Genomic DNA, 19,742 nt, shown 5'->3' on the forward strand with positions numbered 1-19,742 from the left:
TGTTCAATACTCCTACCCCACTCCCCTGTGGATTGGCTTATCAGAATACTGGGGATACCTATCAAACAGCCTATCAGAGCAGGACACTGGCCCCAAGCCCAGATCACACCAACAAAGAAAATGCAGCTGAAGGTGCTGAAGTCTGTAATTAGCTTATTGTTGCACGTTTGTTCCTCGGGGGCGGGCTTCACGCGCCTGCAATAGGGACACCTGTTCTGCCCACAAAGAACCAGAGGGAACAGGATCACACTACTAAACATTCCTATGATGGCAGGGGTTACAGTACTTCTACAACCAGGAGATGATTGGTTCAATACTACTGCTAATTAAATCCCATTAAAGGAAAACTATACCAGCAAAATGAACACTTAAGCAACAGATTTTTACATCATATTAAGTGGCATATTAAAGAATCTTATCAAACTGGAATATATATTTAAGTAAATTCTGTTCTTTTACATCTCTTGCCTTGAACCCCCATTTTGTGATGGTCTGTGTGCTGCCTCAGAGATCACCTGACCAGAAATACTGCAGCTCTAACTGTAACAGGAAGAGATCACCTGACCAGAAATACTGCAGCTCTAACTGTAACAGGAAGAGATCACCTGACCAGACATACTGCAGCTGTAACAGGAAGAGATCACCTGACCAGAAATACTGCAGCTCTAACTGTAACAGGAAGAGATCACCTGACCAGAAATACTGCAGCTGTAACAGGAAGAGATCACCTGACCAGAAATACTGCAGCTGTAACAGGAAGAGATCACCTGACCAGAAATACTGCAGCTGTAACAGGAAGAGATCACCTGACCAGAAATACTGCAGCTGTAACAGGAAGAGATCACCTGACCAGACATACTGCAGCTGTAACAGGAAGAGATCACCTGACCAGAAATACTGCAGCTCTAACTGTAACAGGAAGAGATCACCTGACCAGAAATACTGCAGCTCTAACTGTAACAGGAAGAGATCACCTGACCAGAAATACTGCAGCTCTAACTGTAACAGGAAGAGATCACCTGACCAGAAATACTACAGCTCTAACTGTAACAGGAAGAAGTGCATCCAAACAGGTTGCCAATTATTGGCTGTCAGGAATTTAAAGGGCAAGCACACCCTACTCCCCTGCATACTAATAGGGTGCATTTCCCTGTACGTCTCAGCTATTAGGTTCTGTCTCGAACGAAGAGGAGAGCTGGGAATTAGAAATGTGCCAAGATTCTGTCATTTTATATTGAAGAATATTTTCCCTTGAAATGTGAACCTTTTCAGTGACCTCATCAATTGATATTTGTGGGGCCGGTAAAGTCATGGCAGAAAAAGAATCTACTGGGCTGTTCCACTGCTCACAGGAGGGGGGTCAGATATATTAAAATAATTTTATTAAGAATATTACGAATGTCCTAAGACTTTGCTTGTCAGTATTCCAGGGACACCACAGGACACATAGGGAAACCCAGAGGCAGTTAAAGGGGAACTAAACATTGACTGCATCAACCTCACTCCAAAAAAAAGGAATGATTAGTCCAGACTTGGTGGCCCAAAAAAGACTGAGCAAGGAAAATTATTCTGGAAAAATCGTTTCACAGCATCTTTCATTCTTCCTTCAGATTAAAATGAATGTTACCTGGTAATGAACCCCTTAGCTACAGGGCTTGAGATTATACCCAAATATTCTGATACCTATTCTGCACAATTGCCTGTGTTTTTTGGGGGGATAGAGCTGAACCCAAGGCAGGAGGGCCCTCCAGCAGACGTCACACTATACACGTCCAGTTTAGGATTGGGGAACCACCAGTTGAAGGATAATATAAATTCAGAATGTGCTGCTTATAAGTGACCCCAGTTAAAGGATAAGTAAACCTTTAAAATAAGTGAATGTTAAATTAATGAGGGGACTATTCTAAGAAATTTGGCAATGTACATTCATTATTTATTTTTCTTTAATTCCAAGATAAAAAGGGATACATGTACTGTTAATATGAATGAATTGTGTTACAACAGCACCACCTGCTGGTCATTTTCCCACCAGTCTGACCAGCAAGTAGTCAAGGAAGTTGTCAGGAGAAAGAAAGAGGCTGATGTTCTTCTGCTTAGGAAAGATGTGAGAAAGGTTTCTAATTTTATTCCTAAGCAGAAGAACATCAGCCTCTTTCTTTCTCCTGACAACTTCCTTGACTACTTGCTGGTCAGACTGGTGGGAAACTGACCAGCAGGTGGCGCTGTTGTAACAAAATTCATTCATATTAACAGTACATGTATCTCTTAATATCTTGAAATAAAAACAAAAGAAATAATGAATGTATATTGCAAAATCTCTTAGAATAGCCCCCTCATCTGTATTACGTTCAAATCTTTTAAAGGTTTACTTATCCTTTAAAGGGACCAAGCACTTCACTTACTGTGCAGTTAGAGAATGGCAGCGATTATAAACGGAGCACATTGCAGGACAATGGGAAACCTCCAAGATATAATTAATCCTAATTGGAAGCAGAACCAGCCCATTGGGTTTATTTCATGTTTACATGATTTTCACGTAAGGTATGAAGATCCAAATTACGGAAAGATCCGTTATAAGCCCCAGATCCCGAGCATTCTGCATAACAGGTCCTATACCTGTACCTAAATTCTGGCGACCCAGTCTTTTCCCTACAATTAAGGATGAAGTAGAAGAAATATATCAGTTTGAAAAGTACAACGTGGACTTCAGTGATCCGACCCAACAAGAAACATTGGCTCCACCAGCTGTTGCTTCTAGAATCTCAAGACATTTCCATTTTCCCTGCACAACATCTTGGTCTTAATGTTTGATATTTTGCACCATCACTACTATGTCCCCTGACACAGATGAGATACACGGGGGTCCCCTGTTTCTATATATCACAGAATCTATTGGCACCACATTGTTACCCTACTGGGACAGAGCAGAATAGTGCGGTGATCTCTTGTTTGGCCTTTCTTGTGCAATATACTTATGGGCAGATTTACCAAGGGTCCAATTTGCGAAATAATGGGAGTTTTTTTGAACTCCCATAACTTCAAAATTCGAATAAAAAGAGACCAACCGAATTTTTTTTTAGCGGGTGAATAGGCTGTATTCGATTGTTCGAACCAAAGCCAGATCGAATTTGATTCAAAGTATTTTGATTGAAAGTCCACCAATTGACGCCATTCTATGGGTTCTAGGAGGTCCCCCATAGGCTAAAACAGCAATTCGGCAGGTTTTAGATGGCGAATGGTCGAAGTTTTAAAGAGACAGTACATGATAAATTTAGATATTGGAACTTTTGAATCAAATTTGCACTATTTCCTAGTCCAAGTACACAAAAATAGCTTGAAATGTGATTTTTTTTTTTACCTTGAATTTTCCCTTGACCCTTGATAAATCTGGCCCTATGTGTATGTAACCTTCACATTCCATGCCTGGTTCCAATTTTTTCTGTAATACTGGATCATGCTGGTTATATCAAATAAATGCTGCTCTCACCAAAGCGCTCTCAACGCTGTTTATTTTGTCTACAATAAAAATGTGCTGTTCTGACTAGGGATGCACCGAATCCAGGATTTGGTTCGGGATTCGGCCAGGATTCAGCCTTTTCAGCAGGATTCGGTCGATTCCTTCTGCCCAGCCTAACCGAATCCTAATTTGCATATGCAAATTAGAGGCGGGAGGGAAATTGCATGACTTTTTGTCACAAAACAAGGAAGGAAAAAAGGTTTCCCCCTTCCCACCCCTAATTTGCATATGCAAAATTAGAATTCGGTATTCAACCAAATCTTTTTGGATTTAGGGGTCCGGCCAAATCCAAAATAGCGGATTCGGTGCATCCCTAGTTCTGACTCTGGGCAGGAATAGTGGGAGCTGTAATGTGGTTTAGAGTAGGGATGCACCGAATCCACTATTCGCAAAAGATTTGGCCGAATACTGAACCAAATCCTAATTTGCATATGTAAATTAGGGGTGGGAAGAGGAAAACATTTTTTACTTCCTTGTATCATGACAAAAAGTCATGCGATTTTTCTTCCGTCCCTAAATTACATATGCAAATTAGCATTCGGTTTGGCAGAGCAGGATTCGGCGAAATTTGAATCCTGCAGAAAAAGGCTGAATCCTGGATTTGGTGCAACCCTAGTTTAGACTGACCCATATACTCAGGAGGTGTCAGCTCTGCAGCCTCCCACAGTCACCACGGCAGCGGCTGAGCCCAGAATCATTAACACATAATGTGGTATGGAGTGGATATTGATATATAGTGTATATACTAGGGATGCACCAAATCCACTATTTTGGATTCGGCCGAACTCCCGAATCCTTTGAGAAAGATTCGGCCTAATACTGAACCGAATCCTAATTTGCATATGCAAATTAGAGGTGGGAGGGGGGAAAACATGTTTTACTTCATTGTATTGTGACATGCGATTTCTCTCCCCGCATTTCTTTTCCTGGGGTACAGGGAAGATAATACTATGGCTATGGAAATGTAACTTCCAGCAACCTGCCAGGGAATGCTGAGTAATGCAGTTGTGCAACAACAGATGCATCAGATGTTCCTTTCCCTCAATTGAATAAAAAGTCTGGCTCCTCCTACCTTTACACCTTCATTGTAGCTGTCCAATGGACTGTTGTGTGCAGGCAGGTTGCCCAGGTGACTGGGGGCCCCGGGTCGTGGTGGTTTCTTTGGTGGAGCCACATGATCTGCACATAAACAGAGATACATTGAGTTTGAGTTAAACCAAGGGTTGATTGGGCCTGTGTGATGTTCAAACTGGGTGGAAAACAGTAGGGAAACCTACTTACCTGGCTTTCCAATGGGTTGGTAGATGTGCTGGTTACCAGCCTACAAAGAGAGAGGTCATAATTATATTGGTTTAATACGACTATACAAGTACAACCATATAAAGGATGAGTATACATCTTCTAGGCAAAAGGAAGCCCCCCTATAAGATATACTGGATCTAACTGTCAGTGAATATCTGACACCCAACTGCCGCATGAAGAGATAATGAAGAGAAACAGATGCTGAGAGAGGAATAGTGAATATAAACTTGATTATTTCAGAAACAATGCAGAATATTTAATTGATTGTATTTCGAAAACTTCGTATTCCAGTATGCTGAAGCTTATATTACATTTTCATTTCGGTGATAGTTCCCCTTTAACCAATCAGCAGTCAATGAGACAGAATGGACAGACAATGCATCCCAAGGTCCTTCACTAGGGACTAGAAGGTATTTAATCAGATTCTCCCTCTCTGCAGAATTAACTCTCTGATTGTGAAAGTGAAACACCATCCAAATGATTATCTCTGCCCCAACTTACAAACAAAGAAGAACTGAGCTTCTTTATCAAAAACAACAGGAACAGTCTGAGTGCCACTCGCTTTTTCTTTGTTTATTATTTGTACGGAGGTGGAAGCCGGGAGACTCACACCGGGACCACAGACTGGGAGAAGGGACTGTCGAGTATCACAGAGGGTGAGTGTTACGACTTTCTGCTCCAAATTTCCCTGTTGTTATAGAGGAAATTAAAAAGCAACCCCTGTTCTTATTTCTGTATCTGAGCAGATGGTTTCTTAAATGTCCCACTGGTGCTTTCCATACTTCCCAGCCTTCCCTCCAGTGCAATGATTTCTATCCACAACAGAGAACCTGTGTAAGAACTCTTTAGTAAATGTACTTTGGCCCAAAGCGAGCTGTGAGGCTGGAGGTTCTGGGCCACAGAGGAATGTTGTTGTTTTCTTATCTAAACCTCGAGTTGCTCCAACTTCCCTTTCATGGCTTTCCAGCCACAGACATTCCTGAAGTGTTTCCTCATGCGCCGGAGTCAGAGGAATCAGGAGTCAGAGGATTTCACGGGACACGAGAGTGTTTATCTGCGTATGGTTGAACCACACGGAATAGTGACCCATTCTTGCACCAGTGTCTTGTGTAGCACATCAATAGGACAATCCAGGTTAAATACACACACCCAACTTCATCATTTTATATCAAACAGATCTGCCCAAATCAGCGCGAGGTCCCATCTGGCTGCTCCAATTATCCGATTGCCAGTGATTGGGTTAAACCAGTCCCAGATCCTAAAAAGCGGAGGGGTAAAATAGTGCCCAGGGGCAGAGGAGCTGAACCAGTTCTGGATGAATTCAGGTACAATAAGCCAATGTACAAACACTCAGGAGTCTGAAAGGCAGAGGATACATTAACTCTGTGGTTAAAAACTGAATTACACCCTCTTCCTGCGAGTGCACCCAAAGCAAATGTGAGCGGCACAGATTGGGGTGCCACCTTTTCTGGAAAAAGTACCGGCCTTCCTATATATTTATCTATTATATTTAGCTTTTTACCTATTAATAACATTGGGATCAACCATAATTTTTACCGGCCAGGTGGCAACCCTAGGCACAGACAGGGCACACAGTGCGGCTTATTTATTCATTTGATTCAATTCCCTTGCACAGATCACATCACCTAGAGTTATTCTCTGCGCCTGCTGAACTGGATCTCCCAGAACTCACAGTGCATGGGATTATGTTCATAGGTTATACGAGCAGGCTCTGTTTATAATGTGCTGTAGTTACACCCAGAGGGAAGAGAGAGAGAGGAAGGGGTTAATATAGTAGAAAGATTTGTGGAATCTCTAGAGAGGAAATATAAAACTGTAGCACAAATAAAACCTCTATTTTGATGTGCGTGTCTCTTTAATGCCACTTGACCCCAAATTCCTAGTGCAGGGGAAAAAAAAACAACCCAAAAAGGAAAAGTCGCTGTCATGGTTGAGTCCATGGGAAACTGGAGAGTGAATGGTGAGAATTAACATCTGGCTGCACTAAAGAGAATAAAAGACTAATAACTGGCCCTGCCCGTGTGTTGCCCAGATGGAGGCCTGGCTCTGTATGAAATCCCAGCATACGGGCAACTGTGGCACTGAAAGGATCAACTGAAATGCCTCCCCGCTGGCACAGATCTGCAGAGTTTGTTATGGAAACAGACAGCGGTTACTTGACAGCCTCATCCAAACAATCCACTCACTCTAAGCAGACGTTTATACTGGGGAGAGACATCTCACTGCAGAGACAGTCTGAAGCTCCAGCTACTTTATCTGCCATACAAAGAGATATCCCTGGATTTCTCTGCTACAGACGGAAGGTGCCAACGCATCTCATATAATGTTCCGCAGCCCCGAAACACAGAAATAGTGAAGTCACTTACCGGGCACTGAATGTTTCCATCCACATGGTCTACGGAGCCCCGGGAGAGCCGCACGTCTGGCTTCTGAAACGCACAAGTAGAGAATTATAGATATATAATATAGATACCTGTATATAGAGATATAACAGAAGGTGCCAGGCACAATATAGACTCCCAAAAAGCCTGGCTCATAAGTTAAACCTATCAGAGTCCGACTCCTGAGCAGTAAATGAATGGAGCTGCCGTACCCTTCTCCCTGCGCAGCAGCAGCAGCTGAAAAACTGCATTTTGTACAGAAAGATCACAATTGTGCTGTGTGTGTGTGACAAGCTGATCTGCTCCTCGCATGGACGGAGAAAAAGCAGCATTAATTCCCTCTTCCTGTTAGAGGAAGACTTATATGATCTTGGCTTGGCCCAGTGCAAGGAATGGAACAGCAGCCAACGACTGGATCTCTTTAACCCTGTGCACGCTGGGGCCTCAGGAAGAAGCTGGAGAGGACACACAATTTAAATAATGGTTTGTGCTGTTGTAGAGAAGCGAGCGCTCAGCAGATCCAACCCGGGGCAGCAGATTATAAAGGAGGGCAATGAGTAGGCAGTGGGGTGCTTTGTCCAGGTGTGGGTGCTGTGTCCAGATGTGGGTGCTGTGTCCAGATGTGGGTGCTGTGTCCAGATGTGGGTGCTGTGTCCAGATGTGGGTGCTGCATGCACTGACTGTAGCCCCAGTACCACAGCTACAAGCAGGCGTGACTCAATTACAGAGAAGACAGAGGCTTGTGGTTTGCTGTTGTGTATACTTACAGGAAGCGCACACTATACACAGCCTGTCACAGTCAGGGATTAGTTGGACTACAACGTTGTTACCTACCAATCCTGTCTGCTCTTGTTTCCTGTAGGAGGAGATTTCACAGGGACCTGCACTAACCAACATGGCTCTCACAGGTCAGACATTTCTGTTCCGATGAGCAGCATTATATAATGTAATAATAAGGAATAAGTATTGAGCCCAGTTGTATATCCAGGAGAGAATTCATGCACAAAAGGGACTGAACTTGATGTGGGTTGATCAGTCTGCACTACTTTGTTCTGTTCAGGTGATGAGTTTATATCAGATGGTTTTTAGATAAGAGAAAAAACTATTACCAAAAATCTCTCCTCCTTTTCCAGCCAGCGCTGATCTTCTTCCATCTCTTGCTGCTGCCGTATTAGCCTTTCCTCCATGAAATGAGTCGGAAGAACCTGGGCCAAACTCCTCATGTCCATGGGCCCAGAATCCTAGGAAAGAAAAAAGATTAATGTTTAGTGCTCCCTCTTTATAGTGACACCCCACCTAAGGCCAAGTAAACCCTCACCACATGTATGCACTAAATGATGTCACTGGATAGTGTCAAGTGGATCGGCCAATGGCAGCGCAGGGCACTGACCTGGGCAATAACAGCCCCATATGATGCAGACTGTTGGCATGCAGGCTAGCGGATTGCAAACAAATGCTCTTCTCCAATGAGGAGCAGTTAGAATAAGTGAATAAGTATGGACATAGGGGAAGCAAAATTGCATTGGACCCATCACTTCCTGATGTGTAGAACAGGAAGCTGCTCCTAGCCCCTCCCCATGCCATTACATTGAGAGTGATTACACGTGCCTGTGCCAAACACGTCCCCCGTAAATAAGGTAAATAAAGTGACATAGTACCGCACTCAACTGGAATCAAGATTTATTGAAAACAAGATGTGCAAATAAAATTTAAATACGAAAAATGCACATTGCGAATACTCTGTTTGAGCTACGCCACAACTTTGGTGGCGGAGAAAATATTCGCGAAATTCACAAATTGCAAATTTAAGTTTCTATCAATGCTATTTTTGCACACAACAACCTCGCACACCGGGCGCACTCACGCAAACACCCGTCTCATTTGTGAGCCATTTACGAATATTTATTCACAATGCGAATTCGCAGAAAACGGAAAGACGGGCACAGCAGTGCAATATTTTAGCGTTCAGGAAAAAGCATGGGCAATACAACCATTTGCAAATAAATATGCGCTGCGCGACCTTTATAAATGACCCCCAATGTCTGACAGCGAAACGTTTTTTTTCTGTTTGTAATGTGAGGAATCTGGTGAGCGCAGCATCCGTGCGCAAGGCGTTACCTCCATACTGGGCTGCCACATGTTTATATCAGGTGTCCGGTGGTTCCAGGAATCCATGTGATCTAGAACGGATGCCTGACCTGGATACATGTTTCCTGACATGGAAGGAATCCCATGGGAAACGGAAAAACCAGAAACCTGGAAGAGGAGAGAGGGAATATGCAGCATCTGGTGCAGCAGCTACAGAAATACAGCCCCGTTCCTTATACCCAATCAGCTAAATTGCTTGGAAGTGAGAAGCACATGGAAGTCAAGATACAAGAAGTTCCTCCCTGGAGAGGCACAGAATGACACAGCCACATCCCCCAGACACAAACCACACAACCAGGGCCCCTTTTTAGGGCAGATAAATGCACAAAATACAAATCTGGAGATATAGTATATACCCAAGAGAGGTCATGCAGACCTCCAGCAGTGTTATACATACAGTATACTGTACTGTTTAAGGGAAATCAATATGGCAGCTCCCTTCTGTAGGTACAAAATCAGGCCGATTTAACCTGATTCATGCCAAAACTACCCTGCAGGGTTTAATAAATGTTAAAATAGTTTTTTAGTAGAGAAAGTATGGAGATGCTTCAGCAGGATTCGGATTCGGCCTTTTTCAGCAGGATTCGGCCTTTTTCAGCAGGATTCGGCCTTTTTCAGCAGGATTCGGCCTTTTTCAGCAGGATTCGGCCTTTTTCAGCAGGATTCAGACTTTTTTTTTTTTTTAACACGATTCGGATTAGGCTTTTTTCAGCAGGATTTGGATTCGGCCGAACCCTTCTGCCCGGCCGAACCGAATCCTAATTTAGGAGGGAAATTGCATGACTTTTGGTCACAAAATAAGGAAGTAAAAAATGTTTTCCCCTTCACACCCCTAATTTGCATATGCAAATTAGGGTTCCAATTCAGTTCGGTATTCGGCCGAATTTTTGGCGAAGGATTCGGGGGTTCGGCCGAATCCAAAATAGTGGATTTGGTGCATCCCTTACCTCATTCCAAAAATAACTATATAGAGGAGTATTATTTAAAGCTGGTATCTTCTAAGCCAATAATATATACTTTACGGGGTGTCTTGGGGCAAGAGCACAATAGTGTGGAGAGCTATATAACGAACACAAATTGTGTACTTGGGGCACTCGTTAGCTTTAACTTTATAACTTTCTGGTTCTATTAAAGGAGAAGTGTAAATCATTCTCCTTTAAAGGAGAACTAAAGCCTAATTAAATAAGTAGGTAGAAAGGTTGTACATGATGTTTTGTGCTTCTGTACCAGCCCAAGGCAACCACAGCCCTTTAGAAGTAAAGATCTGTGTCTCCAAAGATGCCCCAGTAGCTCCCCATCTTCTTTTCTGCTGATTCACTGATTCACATGCTCTGTGCTGCTGTCACTTACTGAGCTTAGGGAGCCACTCACAATATACAGTACACATAGAATAGAAATGTCACAATATAAGGCTGATTAGTAATTAATACACATAATTACTACATGGCAGCACAGAAACCAGTGCAATTAGCATCAGAATTGAATAATCAGCAAACCTGTAGCATCAGCTTATATTACAGCCAGGGAAGCTCATTTTCTGCTGGATAATTAGTGACGAGCCCTAAGCTTAGCTTCTCAACAGCCAATCAGAGCCCACTGAGCATGTGAGTGTCACAGACACTTTCCAAGATGGTGACCCCCTGTGACAAGTTTGAAGTCCTGGATCATTGCTGCTATTGACAAGCTCAAACTTTAGCCTCGTGCAATAAGTTCACTCTATAAAATAGGACATTTTTAGCCACATTAATTTTTAGGGTTTAGTTCTCTTTTAAGGGGATGTTGTTTTGAGAGGCAGGAGCTGCCAGTTGGAAATGCCAGTGACAGATATCTATTTGCACAGACTGGCATTATTTAAAGCCTTTATCTGCCTATAAGAGACCAACAAGAAGATATTTCCTCCTGCCGAGCGAACGATGGATGAGAAAAATGCTCCGCAGAATGGTCAGTTCTAACTGCCACCCACACCTGCAATATTGACCCAATAAGATTGGACTTACCTGGTAGTGATTGGGCTGCACCATGTGTTGAGGACTGGGGAAAAATCCCTCGCTGGACCTTGGGCTGGGGTAACCGGGTCTGCTGGGCTGAATCAGACAGGAGAAGATAATTAATGAATGTACGTCACTATGGCAACACACAAGCCCCTATTCATAGACTGGACACGGCTCTCTGTATCAGTGGCAGTTGGCAGGACAGGTGGCAGAGAGAAAGTGCTGAGACACAGCCTGTGGCCTCCTGCGTGATGAGTCGCTTGCAGCAGTGCAGTGAAGCCCCAGTGTATATAACGCTCTAACCACATCTGAGCTGACTGCTAAGGGAGGATCCTGGGAGTTGTAGTTTAACAAGAGCTAAATGTACAAATGAACAGCCCTTCTCTGCTAAATACAGAGTACATAAGAATTTCTATTTAAAGAAACAGGCTGGCAGGAATATTACAGTGTGAAAAAGTTACTGCACCATCCCAAGTGACTAAATAAACTGCCTGTTTCTAACAGTCACTGACCTTTGGGGGGGCCTCCTCCGATCCTGAATCCCAGGACACCGTCACCTGCCGGCGGGATTCCATCCTCATCCGCTCCTCCTGCTGCAACTTCTCCTCTTCCAGTACAGTACTAGGGGATAAACACATGGAAAACTGAGTGACCGACTCCCAGGACCTTACTAAACACACACAACTATGGGTGGAATCAATCCCTGCACCTGTCACAGACTTATAACCCCCACATTCTGCCTGGTTGAACTGCACAGCGACACTAAACTGAGCAGCACAGTGACACCTCAAGATAAACCATGTAGCAAAGCAGGGACGGTTGCACAGGCATGGTTATTGTGATATCACTGAATAATGCGCAGGGACATTTATTGTGATATCATTTAGCAGCGATACACTGAGATATAAGTGTAAATCAGCAGCTCGTATAAAGGAATGACTTTAAGGGGCAGATTGATTAAGGGTCGAAGTGAAAATTTAAATTTTCTAAAAATTTATTGATCAAAACTCTCAAATTCGAATTGAGAATTGTAGAATTTTCGAGATTTATGATACTCTGGCCCTTTAAGAACTCAAACTCGATTATTCGCCACCAAAAACCTGCTGAGAAAAAAAACTCGAATGGAGTTTTTTAAACATCGAAATTGAGTTTTTATAATTCAAATCAAATTCGATTTGAGTTTTCGGGTCGTTTACATTCGTCCGAGTTTAAAAAAATGTGATTTTGTTATAAATTTATGACTAGGCGGATTTCAAATTTAAAAAAACTAATATGAATTCGAAATTCAACCCTTGATAAATGTGCCTCTAAATATAACATTGGTCAGGAGAAAGCCAACCAGTTACTTACACAACTCAATGCCAATCCATGAACTGAATGAAATCCATAACGAGGCAGGAACAGCCAATAAGATCCCGGTGTGTCCGGAGAGTATGAAATAAATGCAATAAGTGGGAGATGGAGCCAGTGCTGGAGGCGTGTATACCTCACGTATGTTACTGGAACCCTTCTGCTCTCAGTCTATGTGCAACTAATCATCTCCACCTCCCCGCTCTGCTTTGTGGATTGTTATTATTGGATGGCTGCCACCATGAAAACTCTCTATGCCTGGAAACTACAGCTGCTCTGACTGTCTGGGCTTTACGTTCAGCAGAACTGGCAGTTGCCCCTTGTTGGCTGTGTCTGTGGATCCGCCAGTCAGTACCATGGCCGAATCCTTCGCGAAAGATTCGGCCGAATACCGAACCGAACCCTAATTTGCATTTGCTAATTAGGGGTGGGAATGGGGAAACATTTTTTGCTTCCTTGTTTTGTGACTAAAAGTCACGCCATTTCCCTCCCTGCCCCTAATTTGCATATGCAAATTAGGATTTGGATTCGGTTCGGCAGAAGGATTCCGTCGAATCCTGCTGAAAAAGGCCAAATCCTGGCTGAATCCCGAAGCGAATCCTGGATTCGGTGCATCCCTAAACACAAGGCTTGTAATTTCTATCTGGCAGTTAGCAGGTTAATTTAAAGGGGAACTATCCAGAAGCTTACTCACACTTAAGTAAGAAACTTTTTAAATACAATCAATTAAATATTTTGCATTGTTTCTGAAATAATCACATTTATATACACTATTCCTCTCTCCTCATCTGTTTCTCTTCATTCTCTCTTCATGCAGCAGTTGGGTGTCAGATATTCACTGACAGTTAGATCCAATATATCTTATAGGGGGGCTCCTTTTGCCTAGAAGATGTATTAGAGCTCACTCTATTAAACTCACCAGACATCATGTCTCTCTACATGCAGGATTTGTGCAAAAGGCAGTTATTTTGTTAGATTTTGTTTGTTCTGGAATCAGTTATTTGAGTGAGCTCTAATACATCTGCTAGGAAAGGAGCCTCCCTATCAGATAGTTTTACAATAGTTCCCCTTTAAAGGAGCAGTAGAGATGGTTATTTCAGCAGAGCAGAGTGTTTGTTGAGGGGTCAGAATGTCTTTGCACTTAGATAGAAATTGTGAAGGTGGAGCAGATAGAGGTCCCTAATCAGAGGAACAGTCCCAAGAGGCTCACGGATCTATCCTTCATTTCAAACACTCATTCACAAAATTGCTGGCAGGAGAGGTTCCCCTTTAAGTTAACTTTTAATATGTTATAGAACAGTCAATTCTAAGCTACTTTTCAATTGGTCTTCGTTATTTATTTATTTATTTACAGTTTTTTAATTATTTGTCTTCTTCCTCCGATTCTTTCCAGGTTTCAAATGGAGGTCACCGACCCCATCTAAAAATCAAATGCTCTGTAAGGCTACAAATATATTGTTATTGCAACTTTTTATTCCTCATCTAATCAGGCCTCTCCTATTCATATTCCAGTCTCTTATTCAAATCAGTACATGGTTGCTAGGGGAATTTGGACCCTAGCAGCCAGTTAACAAATTGAAAACTGAAGAGCTGCTGAATAAAAAGCTAAATAAGTCAAAAACCACAAATAATAAAAATGAAAACCAATTGCAAATTGTCTCAGAATATCCCTGTCTGCATCATACTAACAGTTAATTTAAAGGTAAACAACCCCTTTAAACACATATCAATTTAATGCTAAGGCCAGTGTCTGGCGTGTGACACTATTATAAAAAATTGACCCGTGCAGCACTCTAGTATAGGACCTGTTATCCAGAATGCTCAGGACCTGGGGTTTTCTAGATAATGGATCTTTTTCAGTGAGTAGATCTTACTGGGCCCCACAGCAAATTAATTTTACGGCCCCCAGAGGTTATTTTTTTTTTACCAAAATATGTTGAAATTGCACATTAATTAGGGCTCATAGGGCCCAATATACCTCCTGGGCCCCCCTGCAGCTGCTTCCTCTGTAGTTACACCCCTGGATCTTTCTGTAATTTGGATCTTCATACCATAAGTCTACTAGAAAATCATATAAACATGAAATAAACCCAATAGGCTGATTTGCCTCCAATAAGGATTAATTATATCTTAGTTGGGATCAAGTACAAGTTACTGTTTTATTATTACACAGAAAAAGGAAATCGGTTTTAAAAATTTACATTAATTGGATAAAATGGAGTCTATGGGAGATGGCCTTTCTGTAATATGAAGCTTTCTGGATAAGGGGTTTCAGGATAATGGATCCCACACCTGTACTGTATATACTGTATGTGTGTGTGACAATGGGAAGTGAATAGCAGAGGGAGGTACAAGGAATGGGAAAGGCCCGGCCTCTCCAGCTGTTGTACAAGTCACAGGGGCAGCACAGAATGCTGAGAGGGCAACAAGTCACATTGTAGGATATTTTCCCAAACAGAATATTTTTAGTGAGCAGCAGTTTTCAGATGAACCGTTCCCTGGCGGCCGATACAAAGAGACGTCCCAGAAATTCTCACTGGGGAATCTCATGGCAGCTCTCGCAGAGGGGAGGAATAAAGCTACAGAGAAAGTCACTACTGACAATATGTTACATATAAATACAATCCTGATCCTCCAACCCCAACATTCCTCTGTCTCTATAGATTCTGCCCAGTCCTGCAGCTCATCTTCCTATCCCTCTCATCATCCTATCCCTCTCATCATCCTATCCCTCTCATCATCCTATGCCTCTCATCATCCTATCCCTCTCATCATCCTATCCCTCTCATCATCCTATCCCTCTCATCATCCTATCCCTCTCATCATCTTATGCCTCTCATCATCCTATGCCTCTCATCATCCTATGCCTCTCATCATCCTATGCCTCTCATCATCCTATCCCTCTCATCATCCTATCCCAAACCCACTGCCCTGCTTCAGCTCTACTTGTTACACTATGAGACAGAGTTACTATCAATAGCCACAGGGTACAACCAAACTGTGCCTTCCTAAATTCACTAAATTCCTTTAATAGGGTGACTATACCTTCATGATCTAGTATTCCTCTGTACTAATCACAATTCAGCAGGAACAGTCCCTAAGTTTGCTCATAGTCTGTACAGAGAGATCCCATAAAACTATGACAGCATAGGTATTCCCTGTACTAAGCACAATTCAGCAGGAACAGTCCCTAAGTTTGCTCATAGTCTGTACAGAGAGATCCCATAAAACTATGGCAGCATAGGTATTCCCTGTACTAAGCACAATTCAGCAGGAACAGTCCCCTAAGTTTGCTCATAGTCTGTACAGAGAGATCCCATAAAACTATGGCAGCATAGGTATTCCCTGTACTAAGCACAATTCAGCAGGAACAGCCCCTAAGTTTGCTCATAGTCTGTACAGAGAGATACAATAAAACTATGCAGCATAGGTATTCCCTGTACTAAGCACAATTCAGCAGGAACAGTCCCTAAGTTTGCTCATAGTCTGTACAGAGAGATCCCATAAAACTATGACAGCATAGGTATTCCCTGTACTAAGCATAATTCAGGTGGAACAGTCCCTACATTTGCTCATAGTCTGTACATAATTACCTATCAGTACACACAGGACATGGGGATACTCGGTGAGATATTAGGGAGCACTTATGTGAATGTTGTATAAAGAGACTGGTGTGGGTGAGACATGAGGGCACATACCTGGGTCAGACAAAGGAATATATAGGAAAGAGGAGAGGATTTTGGGGGAAATAGATCTCTGTGCCAATGGGCTGGTCTCTTTTTTAGTGTTATTCACAAAGGGCCCATTCAGCACTTCCTCACTGAGAAATGATGGGGCCCAGGGGGAATAATAATAATAATAATAATAATAATAATAAAGGGACAGTGGAGGGACAGACATAAAGACACACACTTGATACAATCACTAGTGATGGGGGGGGGGGTAAGTGGAAAAAGTGACACAAGGAATGTTCTTTATCAGGACAAATACAAACAGCATCACAACTTCCACTTCTTTCATTAATCACTAATTATAAATAACATCAGATTAGACCAATGGGACAGATCTGCTCCTTAGGGCGGAGCCTAGACATCTGTATCACCTGGAGCCGATATTAATTAATCATAGGATTATTCTCTAATGACCCCACTGTATGCAGGGAAGCACTTACACACCCTGCACAACAGCAATTTTACACAACACAATGGGTTTTACCCACAACACAACATTCCTTCCCAGAATTCTGCCTGCAGCGTCTGTCTGTTCCCTTCCGCACTGCTGGTTCTGACTCTTGAAACAACATAAGAGAAGTCCTCCAGTCAAATCTCCACTTCCCACAATGCTTTGCTTGCTTTCTAACAGGTCTACTCATCATCTGGCTTCTGCTACATTGTTTCAGCAGTCAGAACAAGCAGTGCACAAAGCAGAAAGGGAGGTCACTGCTCTCAGTAGCAATTACATTTATACATATAACTATAAATCTATTGAAAACGAGAAATACATGAATATTGGAAGGTGGCTTTGAATTATATTTTCTTTCATTAGGCAAAATAGTGTTTATTGGCTTTATATCCCCTTTAAAATACAATGAGAAATAAACAAAAAAAAGCTGGTACAGGTATGGGACCTGTTATCCAAAATGCTGAGGAACTAGGGGTTTCCAGATAAGAGATCTATCCGTAATTTGGATCTTCATTCCTTAAGTCTACTAGAAAATCATATAAACATGAAATAAAGCCAATAGGCTGGTTTTGCCTCCAATAAGGATTAATTATATCTTAGTTGGGATCAAGTACAGGTATGGGACCCGTTATCCAGAAAGTTTGGGACCTGGGGTTTTCCAGATAACAAATCTTTCCGTAATTAGGATCTTCATACCTTAAGTCTACTAGAAAATCATTTAAATATTAAATAAAGCCAATAGGCTGGTTTTGCCTCCAATAAAGATTAATTATATCTTAGTTGGGATCAAGTACAAAATAATGTTTTATTATTACACAGAAATCATTTTGAAAAAATTTGGATTATTTGGATAGAAAGGAGTCTATGGGAGATGGCCTTTCCGTAACGGGTTTCTGGATGACGGATCCCATACCTGCAATAAGTAATACAATGCAATATTGGAGTCCTATAATATCCCTGAAAGATGATAAGGGAAATGTAAACACTACAAACAAGTGAATATGAATTGGATTTGAAACAACAGGGCCACCTGCTGGTCATGTCAGTCAGTGGAATAGAGTCGGCAGAAAATTAAGTTAGTGAGAACAGGAAATATAAAAAAAAAAAATAAAGCAGTAATCTACACATTCAAGTGCATTGTAAGTTTCCTTATAATTCCAATCAATCAAGTCCCACCAGGAAAAATCACACACACAAAGTCTGCCAATCGCCACTTTTTATTGGAGTCTTTAGACACCACAATGCTGCCTCTAGTGGTCATAAAGAGACCGTGCAGCTAGTGTATAGAGAATGCGTCTCTGAACCCCTCATACAATCGGGGGATTCTCATCTGCAACTGCGGATAAACTAACTGTCAGTTTACTTGGCACAGAGAGCAGCACAAACAGGCAGAAAACTGGATGAGAGGATCTATTAAAGGCAACTTCCCATAAACAAGACTCAAAAGTGACGCAGAGTTGTGTAGTTTGTAATTGCACAAAATACAACACACTCAATATGGCTGCTGTTCAGGTTGTGCCACTTTCAGTCTTTTGATAAGAAATTACATTAAAGGGGTGGTGCATCTTTAAAGGAGAACTAAAGCCTAACTAAAGAAGTAGGTAGAAAGGTTGTACATGATGTTTTGTGCTTCTGTACCAGCCCAAGGCAACCACAGCCCTTTAGCAGTAAAGATCTGTGTCTCCAAAGATGCCCCAGTAGCTCCCCATCTTCTTTTCTGCTGATTCACATGCTCTGTGCTGCTGTCACTTACTGAGCTTAGGGAGCCACTCACAATATACAGTACACATAGAATAGAAATGTCACAATATAAGGCTGATTAGTAATTAATGCACATAATTACTACATGGTAAATTGTAAATTGTCTCAGAATATCCCTCTTTACATCATACTAACCGTTAACTTAAAGGTGAACAACCCCTTTAAGGCTGTAAAAACAATGTGCCCAGACCATGAGGTTGAGTTAATAACAGCAATATGGCAGCTCCACTAGCTCAGCACATGTACATACAGATACTGAGACAAGAGAGGACTCACTTTGGGAGGCACTAAACCCTCCGAGGGTCCCAGGGGCCCCTACCTGAGTTGTGCTTTGAGTTCAGTAAACCGCGGCCTCCTGCTTGGATCATACGCCCAACACTTAGTCATAAGGCTGTACAGAGTGGGCGGGCAGTTGGGGGGCATCGGCAAGCGTTCTCCATTCTCAATTCGACCAATCACATCGTTGTTCTTTACCCCTTGAAAAGGCTTAACTCCATACATTAATATTTCCCACATGCACACACCTGGAAAAGCACAAACAGGAGAAATTAATTCATAGGCAGTAAAAAGGGCATACGTTTACTAACGACATTCTTAATATCCTTATAATACACAAAAGCCATGAATATCCTGTAAATTATATCCTTATAAACGGTGAGTTCTGATGTCATCAGTTATAAACGGTGAGTTCTGATGTCATTTCTGTCACATGACTCACTGAAACTTGTGTATTATAATAAATAAAGTACCCCCAGTTGTAAAATATGAGGCTATTAGAAGTTACCTCGGAGTTCCATGACCTGTATAAAAACACTCGGCCTTCGGCCTCGTGTTTTTATATGGTCATGAAACTCCTCGGTAACTTATAATATCCCTATATTTTACAAAAGGGGGTACTTTATTCACTATATCATTTACAGTAGGGGGTACATTATCCCTTATAATACATGAGTGATACTCAGAGTTCCCTGTAAAACTCAGCCTGTAGCCTTGTGCCTTTATATGGTCACAGAACAACCCCTCAGTGACTTCTAATATCCTTATCATTTACAGTAGGGGGTACATTATCCCTTATAATACATGAGTGAT

The 19,742-nt window shown here is 42.1% G+C and overlaps 1 protein-coding gene across 19 annotated transcripts in view; it reads right to left on the reverse strand.

The window, feature by feature from the left end:
* ptk2.S (protein tyrosine kinase 2 S homeolog) overlaps positions 1-19,742 on the reverse strand; it is a 182,990-nt gene that overhangs the window by 4,064 nt on the left and 159,184 nt on the right. For all 19 annotated transcript variants that reach the window (NM_001091540.1, XM_041567144.1, XM_041567140.1 and 16 more), the window contains 8 exon segments: positions 4,590-4,696; positions 4,799-4,838; positions 7,207-7,269; positions 8,331-8,462; positions 9,340-9,477; positions 11,367-11,453; positions 11,873-11,981; positions 18,973-19,177. In NM_001091540.1, the coding sequence (NP_001085009.1) occupies positions 4,590-4,696; positions 4,799-4,838; positions 7,207-7,269; positions 8,331-8,462; positions 9,340-9,477; positions 11,367-11,453; positions 11,873-11,981; positions 18,973-19,177 (881 nt within the window).

This window comes from Xenopus laevis, chromosome 6S, assembly GCF_017654675.1.
Source record: "Xenopus laevis strain J_2021 chromosome 6S, Xenopus_laevis_v10.1, whole genome shotgun sequence".
In the NCBI taxonomy this organism is placed as follows: Eukaryota; Metazoa; Chordata; class Amphibia; order Anura; family Pipidae; genus Xenopus; species Xenopus laevis.